Source organism: Antedon bifida, chromosome 4 (genome assembly GCF_963402885.1).
Source record: "Antedon bifida chromosome 4, ecAntBifi1.1, whole genome shotgun sequence".
NCBI lineage: Eukaryota > Metazoa > Echinodermata > Crinoidea > Comatulida > Antedonidae > Antedon > Antedon bifida.
In genome coordinates this window covers 30,723,466-30,741,655 of record NC_136229.1, presented here as the reverse complement: position 1 = coordinate 30,741,655, position 18,190 = coordinate 30,723,466, and the positions used below count along the sequence as shown (strand labels likewise).

The 18,190-nt window shown below is 32.1% G+C and overlaps 1 protein-coding gene across 6 annotated transcripts in view; it reads left to right on the top strand.

Annotated features, from left to right (window-relative positions):
* The window catches only part of LOC144841552 (transmembrane and coiled-coil domains protein 2-like), a 35,221-nt gene that overhangs the window by 11,011 nt on the left and 6,020 nt on the right, over window positions 1-18,190 (top strand). For 4 of the 6 annotated variants that reach the window (XR_013612035.1, XM_078697949.1, XM_078697950.1 and 1 more), the window contains exons 2-9: window positions 4,555-4,677; window positions 5,388-5,556; window positions 9,756-9,918; window positions 12,103-12,271; window positions 12,948-13,173; window positions 13,960-14,004; window positions 14,275-14,406; window positions 17,805-17,887. Coding sequence is in view for 5 of the 6 variants with exons in the window: in XM_078697946.1 (XP_078554072.1) it covers window positions 4,555-4,677; window positions 5,388-5,556; window positions 9,756-9,918; window positions 12,103-12,271; window positions 12,948-13,173; window positions 13,960-14,004; window positions 14,275-14,406; window positions 17,805-17,887 (1,110 nt within the window). In the remaining variant the exon portion in view is untranslated. Of the gene's footprint in view, window positions 1-1,514; window positions 1,750-4,554; window positions 4,678-5,387; window positions 5,557-9,755; window positions 9,919-12,102; window positions 12,272-12,947; window positions 13,174-13,959; window positions 14,005-14,274; window positions 14,407-17,804; window positions 17,888-18,190 lie in introns of those variants that run through there. The other 2 variants (XM_078697947.1, XM_078697948.1) reach the window with 2 other exon arrangements.

Below are 18,190 nucleotides of genomic sequence, written 5' to 3'. Positions count from 1 at the left end.
ATCAAGGTTATCTCCTATATTTGGAAATTGCAAGTTCATTTCAATATTAATTTGTAGGACTGTTAACATTTTTTAACAGATCACTGTATACTGTACCTAGGAAGGAAGTGATTAGACCTGATTTTAGGAAAGTTGTCAGCATTTTTTTCACAGGACTAGAGTTGAAACATTATTTTGTTGCACCTTACAGTACAGCAGTACGTAGAAGTAGAGTTTTATACAAAAATGGATTTGTTTTTTTATTACTTCAAAAGCGTCAATGTTTAGTTTTTGAGATTTTACAGTACCTCAATTCAACTGCAGTTTGAACATTTTTGCTGTTTTGTAGAACATTTGAATTTTAAAATTGAACATTTTTGAAAGCGTTTGTCCGCATTAGGAAGTTCTGATTGAAAAATTGTACCTTCAAAGGTAGTACTGTAGTATATTTCAAATAGAGTTTGGACATTTGGAGGAATTTTTTTTAATTGAATGCATCTGAACAGTCTGACCTTTTTTCTAGAGGAATATTAATTTTCAATAGGATTTTTTAAATTTACAATCTAACATATTGAAGAGCACTGAGTTACATTTTGCTGTGGTTTGAGAATTAGTCAGAGCACCTCTATTGTGTTTACGTTGACACTGTTAAGTAACATTTTAATTGATATTGCATATTTTATTTATAGAAATGTGCGTTAACATCTCCTACTGTGTGAATGTCATCTAATAGAACAATATTTTGCTTGATGAATGATTTCAACCTTTTGTTCAATTTATGGGACAGACAATTTTCCACACAAAGATTTTTTTTAAGCTGATATTAAATTTTGTTATCAGATTGCAAGGTTTAATTTAAATTTTATGCCTTTTACATCGTGACAACAACTAGTAAATTTAACAAAGGAAATTGATTATCTTCTGTCTGTTTGAAATTGGATCTCTTTAAATAAAAAAAATGTTTATTTTCTAGAAAAAAGGCAAACAGTATACTGTACATTCAATCATATACAAACATCTGTACTGAATTCCATATTCATATCATTTAATATTGTGTGTTTATGAATTTTATTCTTACATCTATACATTCTGTGACAAATTTGTTTCTCTGTGGAGATCGTATAGAGACATTGAGTGGTAGTTTAACTTGCAATTAATGTGTTAGCTGTTGTCATACCATGTCTGCTAATTATCTTCTTTCAATTTTAATGAGGTAATTACGTTGCAAGATAATTTCAATTTCTCTATTTAAATTCAAACCTTTGCTGTTGAGAATCATTCTTTGTTAAAAAAAGACACTCAGGATTGCATTTGTTTGAGGTCATCTGGAAAATGTCAGTGAGACATATTTAATAATGGTGTTTAAGAGACTCAGTCTGGTCTTAAATTTAACGATGTTACACTACTGTAACGTGGAAAGCTGTTCCATTTAAAGCACAGTGAGAGTGGGAAGATAGCTGTAGGCCTGCAATGATATCAAGATTGGCAATGTACTAGCATCTAGTAATATATAACTCTCAAATTTTATGCCGAAAGCTTGTTCCTGCATTCCTTTATACATTTTAAATGTATTAGTTTCAGAGAATTGCTTTTTGTTTCATGTTGAAATACTGCTAACATCATTGGCTGGAGTGAACAATACTATTTGTTGTTGCAACTTGATTAACACAACAGAGGTTATTTTCCTTGTACTGTTTGAAATAAATCTGCATTGACATTTTTTTTTCTCTTGGATTTATAAAATACTGACAACAAACATGAAATTTCTTGGTAAGTTTTGTTGTATTTTTATACAGTGATTACTGTACCTTGCTAAAATAGTTTAGCATGTTGATAATATTACCATGGTAATACAGAAAACCAGATTGTATCAACATGTTTTGTTTTTTAAAGCTTAGTTCACAAAATCTTTACTGCTTTTGATTTTCACCAAAGACCAATGTGTAGTTAAATTGTGATCTGCCTAGAGTGTACTGAACGGGACCACTAGTCTAGACCCTTGTATTGGCATAGGTTCGCTGCCAACAGTAGTTCTGGTTGTTAAACAAACATATTTTATTCTCAGATAATATGTGTATGTTCACTGTACATCATTCACTCGTATGCAAAATAATATCTATAATAATATATACATATAATGTACGTACACGGTAACCCTTGAAAATTACTGAAGCACCTGTACAGTAGGCCTTATTGTATGCCAAATATACAGTATGAAAAGTAGCCTTAATTAGAATAGAATATACTGTATTGTTATACAGTAACTGTACTATGGTTTAAACTGTAGAAAAGGTGAACATCTGGAATAGTACTGAAATGACTATTAATTTGCAAATCCAGGTGTCATGCCTGTTATACTATTCTGCATGAATGAACTTCAAAAGTGTAAGGGTTAATAGACATTGTACTCTGGGGTTTATACATGATAAAGTCAATTGTAGTTCAGAATATAAAATTAGCATTCTCTGTTAAACATTTTCTGAGTGCTACAGTAAGTCTGGCTAAGTCTGACTTTTATGTTGGCAATTCCTCGGAAGTTCAAAAGTTCATTTCTTTTAATATGTCATTTTTAGAACTAAAAGATTTATCTAGAATAAAAAAACTAATGCTTACTTTATGATCATTAGATTATGTAGGAATAGTATTTATTATTAATAGTAGCAGATGTACAGTGTGGCAAATACAGTACATTTTTATTTGTATGTTGTCATAGAGATTTAGCCAAGAATGAATTTTAAAATAACTGTTTTACTATACAGGTATTATTAAGAAAGTCTACAGTACTACTAATAAGTCATAACAAACTTTTTTTATGTTTACATTGTACAAATAAATAATTAACTTTTTACGGCTATCAGACAAAAAAATAACTAAAGATGGTTTACTAAAAAATGCCCTGTTTGGCCAGCTAGTTTTATCCATTATCATAAAACAGACGTAAAATCTAAATAAACACAGTATATTTTATGGTTGCCCTTAATGTCACCTGATAATTAAAAAAGTTACAGCTACACCACCTTCCTCTATTTTTTTTTCTCTCGCAATTATATTTTTCAAATATACATTCCATTTGAATTAACGCCATCTATTGTTAGCAAGAGTTCCAACAATACCCATGTTCGTATTGTGAGTCAAATTGTGTGCATACAAAAAGTACAGTACGTACCCAACAACATACAGTACAGCCTAATGTGACTCATTCTGTCTACTATAGTATCAATTTGTATTTGATTGGCTTATAATTACAAATGTTTAATCTTATTATTTAATACCTGTATGTACCTTGTTGATATGGCAATAATAGCATTATGATTTTATCAATGTGACTCATAAATGTTGACTTGCTACAAATCTATACTTTGTACTTTATGTTATGGGGGTTTTTGATGTCCAAGTTTTGCTTATTATATTGTTTTGTTAGTATCACAGTTCTAAAGCTCTGTCTACACTATCAAACTTTTTGTGAACAAAAAATAGGATGTGCCCATAATGGACATAATAATAATAATTTAACATTTATTAGTTTCTATCAATGGTAAAACAATACAATAAAAAAGAATGATAATTTATAATGAGACAATACAAAAATACCATTAATAGATGATGTAGTGGAGCTGTAGCTTGGTGGTTAATATGCTTGCTTTCTAAAGTTCAGGGTTCAATCCCGACCTAGTGCTAGTTGTAACTCATGACTCTTTCAACCTAAGCTTCATGAGACTTTAGTTTATAAGCTATAGATACATTATAAAATAGTTTATCCATCCTGAAACTGGGGAATTACTCACTGCTGGATGCATACATGAAATCTTGCTCACTGTTGGATGCGTATTAAATAAAAAAAAAGTAAATAAGTAACTACAGTAGAGTAATGGTTTCAATGTATTAAATTGAAAGGTTTTGAAGGATCAACCTCAGCCTACACAATCATTATAAATTAATATAGTGTGTTGTATAAAAACAGACAAAGACTGTCAAAGAGAAATAAACTAAAGTTGATCTGTACTATACTATAAGGAAAGATATAGTCCTGGAATTGAATTATTAAAATCATTAAATATTTAGTCAATAAGTGGTTTTCCAGCTCCTAATAAAAATAATAGGTGGTTGACATGATTCAGGACTCTACAAGGATATAGAGGTTAAATCCTGTCTGTCCGAAAGGTCACTTGACATGGCTTTTGTACTACTGTACAATACATTATTAATTATCATTTTTTACACATGTGTATTCAAATTAAAAATTTAAATACACACTGTGTTTGTAATCATCTTTAAAAACTTTTGATGCTTTTTTTTTAAATTTTGCATGTAAATATTTTGTTTTATTCAAACCATAAAATCATTGCATGTCAATATGTTATTTACTCATACAAAATGCAATTGTTTGTGTAAATACCTATAATCTTATTCCTGCAGAATAGTAATAATAAAATAGTTCATTCTTATAGCGCATAAAGCAAGCTCCCAATGCGCTGCACATTATTACCACAGAGTTTTGGAGCAAACAATCAAATTTGCATTCGTCAAAAAAAAAAATTAAGAATTAACAAATGGTTTATTTTGTTTAATGCGTAGAACTGCCACCAGACAAGCGTAGAAGTAGGAGTGCGGAGGATTTGTCACTGAAACCATCATCGCATCTCCATCACCCACCAGATGGATCCCGCTCACCGCAACTCTCATCTAGAGTTTCCCATGGTAATTATTCATTCTAACATTATTAAGATGTTGTACAGTAAGTAAAGTATTGAAATTAGTTGGTTGTTTTGTAATAATCCATTTTTATTTTCAGACATGTACCTTTCAACACTTACAAACCTGTAGCTTAGGGTTTGTAGGGTCTGATCAACCTTTATTTAAAGTGCTTTTCAACTAGATACCAGCAGCGAAAGTGAATCCTATGCATAGGTCAATTTAATCCGCTAGACTAGGTCTAAAACAATTCTTCAGTATTCTACCGTTTGCTTGCATGCCCCTATTGAGGCCTGCAGTGTCACATGGGTTATAAATTATCGTACTTTACGTCTTTACATCTTGCCCTTTCAGTACTTTGGGAGGCACCAAGCTACCTCGCCAGTGAATTACCAAATTAATTGGGCCTTGGAGTGGTTGCTTTTACATTAAATGTAACCATTTTAATATGAAATAATATTTAAAAATGATTATTATTAATACAGAAACTGTAAAAAATACTTTTAGGATAAGCCTAAGTTTTACTGATTGTTGTGTAAGACCTAAGATTCAATTGGAATGCGTAGTAGTTGAGATATGGTCACTCAGTTCTGTTTCAACTTGATGGTAAAGCATTAAAAAAACAGATTGATAAAATACCTTCATCATCATACAATGGATTCAAAGTGTGTTTCCACTCCTTATTCCTTCATACTGTCTTTTTTCTCCGTTTTCAGGAATTAGAGGTCTGTTTTTGAAGAGGAAGGAACAGACGGACATGAACTCAAACAATAATGTCAACGAGGTCGTTGACACTGTATCTTACGCACCAGATATTCACGACCCACCAGAACGTCCAAGTGCATTTAACAAAGTCCTACTACAAATCAAGTCTGGCACTAGGTTGTAAGTTCTCATATTTTCAAATCAATTTTTTAATTTTTGAAATCGCAGCATAGCATTTGATTTAATAGGAAAAGCGTCCACCCCATCAGCTCATTCCATGTTAGAAATACACAGAAGACACATAAGGCATCGTCACTCTTCAAATGTTTCAACTGGTGGGTTGGAATGACAGGTAACTATCTTTCGGATGAGACGTTAAGCTATCGGTCCTTGTGGAACATGTGTACGTTAACGTGGCACACTTTTCGAAAAGAGAAAGGGACTGTCTCCAATTCACCACCAGAAGGACCCCACCAGAAAAAAGTCTAAGCACTTGGGCTCCCTGATTTGGAAATCGCCACTGAGTAATGATTTCTATGACAATGTAGGCCTACATAATTTTGATTGCAATACTAGTGTAAAGAGTCATACAGGATTAGAACAGAGGAAGAAATAAACAGGATATTGGCCAACTACCTGAGGTCATCACATTACTGTATCGTGAGTTTTATAGAAAGTGCACTAACCATTTAATACGTCAATATTATATTGCTTGCTTCTCACCAACATACACGCAATATACAATCACACGCAATAGTTGGATGAGCCATTGCTTGTATGTAAACATTCATGCATTACGTCATATATTTGACTGGGAACTACAGTATTGCATTGTAAGCCTAAAGTATATTAAACTGTTCACTGTCAATAACCGACTGTACTTAAATTACCTGATTGTATGACCGCAACCAATTTGTTGATCAAAACTACACACTTATTCATTCAATCTTTTATTTCGGAATCTCTTGTCCATAGAAAGTAAAAATTACATATAAAATACAGTCTACGTTTTCACTAGCCCATGGATGCCCAATCGACTAGCCCAAAGTACTACAGAAATGTTTTTAAAACAGTGCCTTTGTGACGTTATGTTATGACTATGTTACAATTTGTTCATGTGTTTTTGTTAGCACATTAATAAAACAGTATTCTAAAAAAGCTTTTAAGGAAGATTACATCTGTTGCATGTATAAGAAATGATGCTGGCATCCTAAATGTCACAATATTGATTCCCAACCTCTTGTAGTAGACATTATAAAGTTCTGTATATAAATAACAATAACATATTTGAAGAAAACAAATTATAATGCAACATATTTTAATGTACTGTAAGCTATAGAATTTGTTATCTTTTAATATGCTCATCACTCAACTTAATGGTGTCTTTGCATGTTTTTTAGAATTTTATTACATTGTGTATTGACATAAAATTAAAAGTGTCATCAAAAAATATCGATCAGTTTTTATATTGACATTTATGTTCATGGATGTCTAGTTTGATGTCACTAATTGTAGTTACAATATAGTGGCTAAATTTGTGAATTTACATTAAATACAGTACTTTATGTTAGGGCCCTCTCAAATAAATGCCCTCCCCTTCAAATAAACGCCCTGTGGTGTTTTTTTTCCTCGAGTAAACTCTAATTTTTATTCTGGTTTGAACCAAACCTGTTCTATATTAAATTACTGTATTATTTATTTGTTATTTTTAAAGCGTCTTTCCAAAGATGATTATAGCGCTGTACAGAGTAATTAACAAAATAAACAACATTCAAAATAAAAATGTGCGAACTTTTGGAAACGAATGAATTTTTAAGGTTTTAAACACAAGAACACTAGGACTGCTTTACGAATTTCCAAAGATGATATTTATGGATGGATAGAAAATGCATTGTCCCCAAAAACCTTTTTAGTGACAGGGACAGAAAGGCATAGATTGTCCATGGATGAACTAAGGCCCGAACGATGAGGCCTGTGTTAATAATAATATTACATAATAATAATAATATTGCATATATTTCGGGGCAATCTTAAAATCATTCTCTGCCTGGTTCTGTGGCCAATTCAATTCGCGTAGTAATGGAGAATTTCTAGAGCGCCTGTCCATTCTAGTCGGCAGTGACGATGAAATACTCAGTCCATAAGATCAGTGCATTGTTGGTTAGAAGACACAATTATGCAAGAGAAAATGCTGTAGCAATCCATGGGGTAAACCTTTGGTACCTGTCTGGGGTGAGCTGCTAGTCGAGACCTAGAGCGATTTCAAGCATGACGTGATTCAATTCCCATGATGATTCACTCTATGAAAAATCTTAATTGAATACCAAGTCAAGCAAGGTATAATGACTATAATGTGACGAAAGTAACCCTAGTTTGTATGACTATAGTTTATTTATAGTTTATATAGGATGTGTAAATCATCCTATTTTTTATTTCACATCACTAGGCCAAGTGTGTCACAGGTCACATGCAATCAGTGTAGTAATACATTGTCCAACATTGCAATTCCTATCACTGATTGGTGAGTGTTTGCGCATTTGAATGTAATTGGGTGACAATTATTTATTTAGCCAATTTACAGAACATACAAAAGACAGGATACATACATGTACAAGATTACATTTCAATCTTAACTATTTAAATAATTAACTATTTTTATTTATTTTTTTTTTGGTCTGGCTGGTGAAATATGGTGAATAAATAAATAAACAACATAATAGGATTCATAACTAGACATATAATACCTTGACTAAAATTATTGAATGCACCTTGTTCACCATTAACTAAACTGAAAATAAATTAGCATGGTTATTTTTGCCTTTTTTAAAACAGCTGAAATTGGTTTTTATTGAATATTTGAGGACCTTTAAGTAATAGAAAAAATGTACTGTTACCTTAAACAGAAAGATGCCTTAATATCCCATTACTCTATGGCTAGATAACAATTAGAAAGGAAAATTTAGCAATAAACTACAACTTTAGAAGCTGAAACAGGAAATATTCAAGTATAGAAAGGTGTCATGTTCTATCTAATAGCTGTTTGTATTCTGATGTATATCATTGATTCTACAGACAACATTTTAAACACACTGTGTACACATATTCATTGTATCCCATAGACAATGATGGCACGACGGTAACACATGGAAGCGTCTATCTACATACTGTACATACAATTTAATAGTTTATTCTTTGGTGTATCTTTAACGCTTATATGAACTGCTGTAGGTTTTTAAACCATTCTGTGATATTTAGATTGCAATAGTGAACACATTATGGTATTCAACCACTTTACTTATTTGTGTATGGGTACACCGGATACATATGATCTGGTTAAACCTACAGTATACATGTGATTTGAATTCGCCTTGATTGTTTTGGTTTTATTTGAAATTATGTGTATCATGGATACAGGACGCATTTTACCTGGGTAAGTTTATACATACGCATCTTCTGTGATCTAAAGTTGAATGTCTTGGGACCATTCTACTAGATAGTAATTTAGTGTTTCTTTGGATGGATGACCAGGAATGCTAATGCTCAGTACCATTTTGATTTTATAATTATTTTGGGAATTCTTATATGACAGAGAGAGAGGTAAAAACTTGAAAATGTAGAGGTAAAAACTTGAAAATAATATAATAGGACGTAATAATAAAGCTACACAGATGTTTCCATAGCTGTTTGATCAGGAAATGACTGGGGTAATAATGTTCAGCGCATTGAGAGCTTGCTTATATGCGCTATATAAGAATGAACTATTATTATTATTATGATTATAGAATTGTAATTCACTGTCCAGACTGAGATAACTCATAGGAAAAGTGATTTTGAAGTTTAATGTCATTGATGTTGATCAAATTAGTTATTTCATCCTCATTTACTGAGGAAATGTTTTAATAATTTTTAAAACCGAACATTTTTACACATCGGAAATTGATAAAGTACATGTTCTGCTTCATGTGTGAAGCTCATTATCCACGGCTAATTACAGACTTTGGACGACTTTGCTTATCATTTTTGGCACATTTGCAAGAGCAGACTTTTTTTTTTGTTTAATGTCTAACGTAAAAGTAAATAATTGTTGATAAGGTTGACATTGCCACAGTTAATCCTTTGTCACTATAGTAATTATTGATTGGGGAAAATAGTGGGAGTTTTCCCCATTTTTAACCTTCAATGAACTCCTGAACTTGTAATTAGTAGCTGAACCTTATCAATTTCTAGTACAAAAGGTGTTGGGCCTATTAAAATGTTGTCCCCTTACACTGTAAATGTTATGCTCATGAGAAAATGGAACACGTCCCTACTATTCCTATGGTGCCGTATACTATTATGAACTAATATTAAAATTATATCAAACTTTTACTTTTCTTCAGAAAAAAAGATGTTGACCCCAAACCAACACCTCCGCCAACTGTGTCCGTTACGAGAACCAAATCAAATGCAAGCGAGGGCGAGCTTTCAGGAAAGAGCAAAGGTGAAAGGTCAAGAGCACAATCTGGAAGTAGAGATGGATCTACAATAGAAGAATATGATTTGGTAATTTGAAAAATAATTATAAAATAATGAGTCTATGAATATGTATTATACCATACCACCAAGTATAATAATCAAACACTACAGTAATCTCAACATGCGATAGTCTCCTGTTTAGTTTTCTGTTTCACTGGAAAATGTACTTATGATTTAATCATAATAAATGTTCTAACTAATATTATAATCTTATCTCACAAATATTCTTCCATGTTTACAGTTTTGGATATTAAGCCTTTGTACGAATTACTCATATAAATAAATACCAGTATTTACTTTTATGTGTTTATATCTATTGTAATAGATACTGTACACATAATACACTTTTATATTCCTCCATATCAAGGTTAGCCTCAAGTGCAGGCACTATCTACTGAATGGTTTTGATAGCCTCAAGTGCATCCAGGTCTACTGCATTAACAAATTACTGACTATATTAATTGTAGACCCTTTGAGTATCCTCTAGCCATTGTAAAATGCCTGTGTTTATAGCAACTTCCTTATCAAATCACAACCACTGTACTCTTCTCACAAACTGTCAAAAATTGTATACAAAACATAGGTCAGTCTGTTAAAAGGTCACTGTGTGATGTCCAGTTTCTGACCTTAAATTCGTTTTCGTAAGGGCTTGATGAGGATGGCACAGTATTGATCAGTTTTTGCTTTGTACATAATATGAAGCTCTATTTCACAAACATAAATTGATGTGTTTAGTAGTTTTCACCCAAAATGTTAAAATAAGGAGAACAAAATGTTTCGTAGTATTGCATAATATAATTAATAGCGTGATCTTGCTCTTCAAGCATGAGTAAGCGTGACTGGACATTTAAACTAATTATTCTCATGTTTACCTTTAAAGATGTATTGTCCCTTGAAACACAAAAAAATGAAGGTCAAAATATTCTAAATTTAAATTGGCCATATCAAAGTAATATTAAAGTTATTCACTTTAAGTCGAAAATTCGAGCCAAAAACAAAAATTTTACGTAATTAACAGCTAAATTAATTTGATTACATTTTGTCTGGAAAATCGTCGCGAGCGAAAGTAAACAAAGATTTCAAACCATGGGTATACATATGCATGATGCTAATTAGGATTGTTTACAACTCGCCACGGTTGAGAAGGTGTTTTCACACAGATCGCGAGGAAGTTTTATGATTAGAGTAGCCAAATAAGCGCGTTGCATTATGAGATATGTTTTGATCGAAAACTTTGACTTGAAGTCAAAGTTATTTTTTGAACCAAAGAAATATCTGTATTTTCAGTTAAATGATTTTTTTTCCCACTAATTTTTGGTGAAAGTTAATAACTATTATGATACTTCAAAATGACCCACTTTTTTTCGAAATCTTTTTTTTTTTTGGAATTTGACAAAGGGACAATACATCTTTAAAGTCCCTCATCAAAAGTAAATCCCGGATGCGAGACTCACATTTTTTTTTTACATTAGACAAAAACTGTTACTATGGTAAACCAGTCTGTTATACTCCAGATTGCTTAAGTCTTCTTTAATATTTAATGTTTAGGGAGTTTCCATGAAAAATACATCTGTGAAGTTGTTTTTCTTCAGTGAATTTCACATGCTATTTCATTTTTGTGGTTTTATATTTAATTATATATATTTTAATATTTGTATTGGTTTTCCATGCAAACAAACAGATTAATATATCATAATAATGTTAAGTATATTGCATTTGACAACATATATTATTAAGAGGCTGTGTGGGAGTACAGTAGGTTTGAAGTAAATGGCTTGGGTACGATTTTCTACAAGTGTTTCTAAAAATTAGCATGGAGTACCAATATCTAATTTGTTTACACAAGATGTTTGTGTCACCTCTGTGTAAATTACAGGTATATGATGAATTTGGTTTTTTTAAAGGTCTATATATTTGACATGCATTGGATACAATTACAGAGTTACGTAGCCATAACATCGGCAAGGGTTCAAGGCTCACTCGCTCTAGGGTCCTGGTGGAAGAACAAGTCTTCTCGGATAAGGACTATAAACCGTGGGTCCAGTGTACACATCTAGATCATGTGCACTTTAATGAACCTAGTACATCTTTCGAGATGAGTAGGGGGTTACCCCGGTGTACTAGTACATCACAGCCACTGGTCACACTGTATTAAAAAATACAAAAAAATTGTTTATAAATGAAATTTTAATAATGTTATTGTTATTTTAGATTGATGGTTTATCAATACAGACTACAAGTTCAGATATAGGAGGCCTAGACAGTACCGATGGAACCCACACGCCAGACTTTGATAGAACAAGGAACTTACGAGAACATTATCGACAGAAGATTAAACGAATCAAAGAACAGATAAAAGCTGAACAAAAACAAAGTGACGGTAAGGTTATTATCATATGAATCTTTCAACTAAAAGATGAAAAGCTGCAAAGGTATTTTAATACTGTACATCCTTGGTACAGTAGAACCCCTGATTTGGGACAACTCTATCAATTGGACAGTCATGTTAAGGGGACAGCCATATTCAGAGGACATCCATATTCAGGGGACATCCATATTCAGGGGGGACACCCATATTCAGGGGGGACACCCATATTTAGTGGGGGGACACCCATATTCAGGGGGGACACCCATATTCAGGGGAAATCCCTAATAAATGGACACCCCTACAAGGGACAGCCATGTTAAGGGGTCAGCCATATTCAGGGGATAGCCATATTCAGGGGACAGCTATATTAAGGGGACACCCATATTCAGGGGACACCCATATTCAGGGGACACCCATATTAAGGGGACACCCATATTAAGGGGACACCCATATAAAGGGGACACCCACGTTCAGAGGACATCCCTAATAAGTGGACATCCCTACAAGGGACAATCATAATAAGCAGGCACTTTCTGTGAAATGAACAATGGAAAATATATATTTAGGGAAAAGTCCCTTAATAGGTTCTACTTCATTTTCAATCTTAATAACTAAGCCCAATCCAGCAACATGTATTATTATTGCCAAACCTTTTATTGATTAACAAAACTATCAATTTTTGATACAGAAAATGTAAAAGAATACTTAGAACTTGCTGAACATGGCGACAAAGCACAAGTTGCACGGATTAAATCCGTGTTTGAGAAACGAAACCTTAAGTCAAAGAACACGATGGATAATCTACAACGTAAACTTGAAGGTTACTTAAAAAAGGTGAAAGATTTAGAGCAGAATGGTGCCGTCGGGCCTAGGAAACCAAAAGAAGTTTTACATGGCGTTCAACAAGGACTACGGTAAAGTCATTTTAAATTCCTTTAATAACCAGTCAGCAAATATGAATATGGAAATTTGGTAAATTGCATACATTTTGAATACAAGGATATTTCTCTGCGTCGTCTGCTTCCATCCTATTGTATATAATTGACACTCTCAAGAATGCTATAGTACATTTATTTAATATCATGTGACCCACAATCCTCCAATCAAATGACTAGAACTTACTTGTGTTATATATGTGTGATATTTAATTGCACTTAGCTACAGTATGGGTAAATTAGAACATGAACAAATGTGAATATTGTATTGTAAAACTATATCATAAATTATTCTATAATTATATTATTGATAAAGCGATAGAGTTGAAGTAGTGGGTGGTCATTAGTGGTCTTTGAAATTAATATTAACTCTACGATGAAAATAGAACTAATTATCAGTTACTGTAAAAATGAATTTGAAATATAGAAATTATTAATATAATAAAAATAAATGAGTGGGTGTAAAATTGTTAATGCAGACAATTCTATTATTGTGACATGTTGTATTTTTTATGATCACTCTATGTTCGTGTGGGATAATCATTACTATGAAAAAGTGTATAGCAGCAATATAACCAATTAATCAGAATAAAGATATGAAATGATGAAAATTCAATAGTGCGTACTATTGCACGCCATGTGACCCACAATCGTCCAATCAAATTTATTTGAAATCAGGAATTGATTTAGGTGTTATATAATTTGTGATAATACTTCCACTTAGGTCAACTTTCTAAATTGACTGTATACTTTTCAATTTTACAGGAATGTCAAAGATAACATCAGCGATAGAGTTTCAGGTATCGGTGGGTAAGTATCTAGCCATTTATTGTCTTGTTGCCGTTGTAGCTCTATTTCGCTACATTTATAAAGAAAAATATACAGAGTTGGTCAATAACCAGGGGCGGTCGCAGGAATATTTTAAAGGGGTTTCCCAAGAGTCCAGGGCCGTAGATACCGAGTAGGCCTATTTGCGCCACTTGAAACACACAAGCAATCCAAACAGTCAGAAATTCATTCTGAGTAGCGTACCATCTGAGTCAATTCAGAATTAAAAAAATCCTAAATTCTTATTTGTAGAGCCGTGCTATCTCTATCGCCCAATAGAGGAAGCGTTGAAAAGGTTGAGAAAGTTGAAAAAAGTGGTGGTGGTAGTAGTAGTAGTGGGAGGTGGTCAACAGGTCTACAAGAGTTGACCCAAACTGCTGCTAGGTAAACATTAATGTTTTAAATGCAAGCAAAGCAGCATGAAATGTTTATTGAATGAAAAAAGAAGTCTTAGTGGAGTTTAGTATGTAGTGCCCATGTCACCAATTTACATGATTATTTATTATTATTATTCATTTTGCATTATTTTAACTCTCAATTTTGCTTGTTCCAAACTTTCAACCTACACTCCTTCCCTTTGGTAGTTATAGAAAACACATCTGCATGGCCAGACCAATGTAACTTATACCCTTTTCACATCTGCATAAATTGTTACAACTTGTAACAAGTTGTAACCAGGTTTGATCTCCCGACTCATTACATGTTTTCACACATGCATACATGAACCTTGTGAAATTTCGGGAGGAAAGAATAGTTGCACTATTTCATTACTTAATACCAGGGCTATATATGTGTGCGCAGTAATAACTCACATCTCACACTATGCAAACCTGGTTACAACTTGTTACAAGTTGTTACATTTTGCAGATATGAAAAAGGTATTAGCTAATCCCATCTAGTTCCACCTCCCATAATCTGTTTGTTCCTATAATCCTGCTGCTACTCCTAGCTACAGCATATTTTATTTTTGCCAGACTTTCCTCTCCTTATAGCATGAGGTTTGTTTTATAGTACAGCTTACAGATAGCTTAAAATGTTAGTGTATGTGCATAGCTTTCTGTTGTACTCCATCCCCCCTGTGTGGGCACCTCGCATAAGTAGACACCTCCCATAACAAACTCATCCCCTTTATTTTGTTCTTTGACCGATGAGGACCTTTTGGAGCCAAAATTGTAGGTGATTTTGTATAATTTACCTTCCACAGCATAGACTAGGCTTAGGATTTTTCCTGGTTTATTTAACAATAACACTTTCTTTATTTTTACACTAGTGTTAAACAGCGCATAAAGGCTATTTGTATTTTGCGCTTTAGACAGTACAAATAGTTTTTTAACAACAATAACAATTTTTCTACAAAATGGTGAAAATATATATTGCCCCTAGCAATACATATGTTAATAAAATACAATTTGATGAAATAATATGAATAACTTAATATATATAAAATAAATATAAAATTGAGAGGCCATCTATTTTAAGAATGGCAATTATTTACCACATGACTCTAAAAAGTTTGGTCATCTCTATTGGTTGAATGCCTCGAACATGTGGGTGTCCAGTTGTGGTTAAACTGTATTTATTACAGAATTGTACTATCAATTATATTATTATTGTTTTATTATTTTTATTGTATAATTATTATTATACTTATTAAGAACGCTACTTTTTTACCATGAATTTGCATTTACAAAAGGACAAAAGATTCAGGGAATGCATATAGAAATGAAATGTTGCTTTTTTAATAGTTAACATGTGTTTTGAAAGTAAATCTACATCAACTGTTTTATATTGATGCTTTATTTTCTACGATTGATTAAGAAAAAAAGACAGCAGGTACATGCTATAATTTAACAAAGTAAATCTTAATATTTCCTTTGTTAATTTGCCAGATTTTTTTTTTGCCATTCGAGCTGCAATATTTTAATATTAATAAAGTGATATACAAAGCTTATATTAATCATTTTTCTTCATTAAAAATATAACATAAATATTAAATAATAAGTTGTATGTATTTGAATACAAAACAAAGAAACAATGGGCGTAATTCATTTATGTATGTATTGTTTAGATCCAAATCACATTTATCTTCATTTGATTAGCTATAATATAATACATTTTCATTTAAGCTACATGGTACAGATCCTTGGAAAAGTCTTATTTATTCATACTGTAAATATTTATTATAAATAGTAATAACAAAAATGAAAATTCATACTTGAAATCACTAGAAACTTGAAATTGATACTTTTGTATATGTAAACATTTTACATGTGCAATTGGATTGGATTAATCATTAATGTATATAACTTATATTTTGATTGTAGTATATGGAAGTTTGTTTTTGTTATTAGTCTTTAAAAATATGTTTTACCAAAGCCTGACTGATGAAACATTTGAGAAAAACAGATTTGTTTTTTGCCAATTGTAAAGTATATTTACTATAATTGAAATATAAATTTATTTTTCAATCATGCTCAAACAATGCCTATGCCTATTCAACTTTTTTTCTATAGCTCTTTAATATATCCAAGATTTTGGCCTGTAGTCAGTTTTTAAGACAAGAATTTACGTTTATGTTCATAAACACAAAATTGTCTTAAAAAAATTCCGAACATCGTTTTTTCATTTGATGCTTTTCTTGGGCTACATACCCTGTAGTAATCATTATTTGACATGCTCTATGAGTGTTCTTTCATTACTACTGTATGCTATAAATATAATTTATTTTGCACATTGAGTGGTATTTGCTTTATGTGTTGTAGTTTTAGGTAGTTTAGTTTTCAAGCAGGTTTCAAATCACATTAGTCTTTTTGTTTATAAATCATAGCCATAGTAATCAATGTTATTTTTATTGTATTTTTTATTTCCACAATGTATAGAGAGTGGCCCTTCCAGTTCCTCCGCAGGGTAGCTGATATCCAGGGTCCCTCTATTATTCTTGAGGCAATAAAAAGGCAATAAAAATATTAAATTAGCAGTTACAGTAGTACTGTAGTAATACACCCATGAGCAACTTGAAATGCATGCATTCAAATACACAATTCACATACAGTAGAGTAGCTTGATCAACAATCTTCATATAGAATGTATAATTTGCTATTTTGATTCAGCATTTATAAAGTGCTCTAGATGGAACAATTTAGTTAGTCCTTTAAATCGAGAGCCTGCTATAATGAGACAATTTTTACAAATCTACAGCAGTTATGTGTAGCACTAAAAAGCTACACACACATTCCAGATAATTACACATGAACATATTTCTCTTTTAGGTGTTGTAACCAAGGCAATATAACAACAGGGCACTGAGATCACCTTGCCATGATAAGAACACGTAAAAGTTCTTTGATCTTATGTCTGGCTGCGACAAATACCAACAGTACTGTACTATATACATATTCTCCATGATGTGCAGTGTCTGTTAAGGGGCGTGTAAATGTCCATCGTGTCGCAGCCACAGATAAACCCTTTGATCTCAGCATCCTGATGTTAGATTGCATTGCTAACTATATGAACCTAATGTACCTAGAATAACCCATTTTGGCCTAAGGTTTATCTACATTCCTACAATTAATAACTATTATAAATTCACATGTCATAAAGTACTGCATCATATTAATCTACACTCAGGACAGACTGGTATCGTCATCTTACTTAGTCCATTTAGTTTGTAGTCAACATTACTCATGTTGTTATGTTAGCATGTAGACTAATACTGGGTATAGGTTTGTATGGCCTGGAGGTTTCATTAGTATTAAACTCTTCTTCTCTGTTTTATTTTTTAGTGCTGTAGTTTCTAAGCCTAAAGAACTTGCCAACAGAATAGGTAGAAAGCGATCAGGAAGTGTTGATAATCTTGATATTATACGTAAGTATCCATTCACACTTTGTTTTCTTTTCCATATTCATTCATTATTTTATTTCAGATGGTATATCCATATACAAAACATTCAAAACAAAGGAAAAAATTCAACCAGAAAAACAGGTCCCACAATAAAAACTTAAATTATTAATTTGCACCAATGTTGATAGAGGTTGGATTGTGGAAGTACATTGCAGACTATGATTTTATCATATTGTTTATTAAATGTAGTAGTAGTAGTACAGTATATTGTTCCATGTGGATTTTGTTTAAATTTAAAGTAATAACAATATCAGTAATGAAAAACTG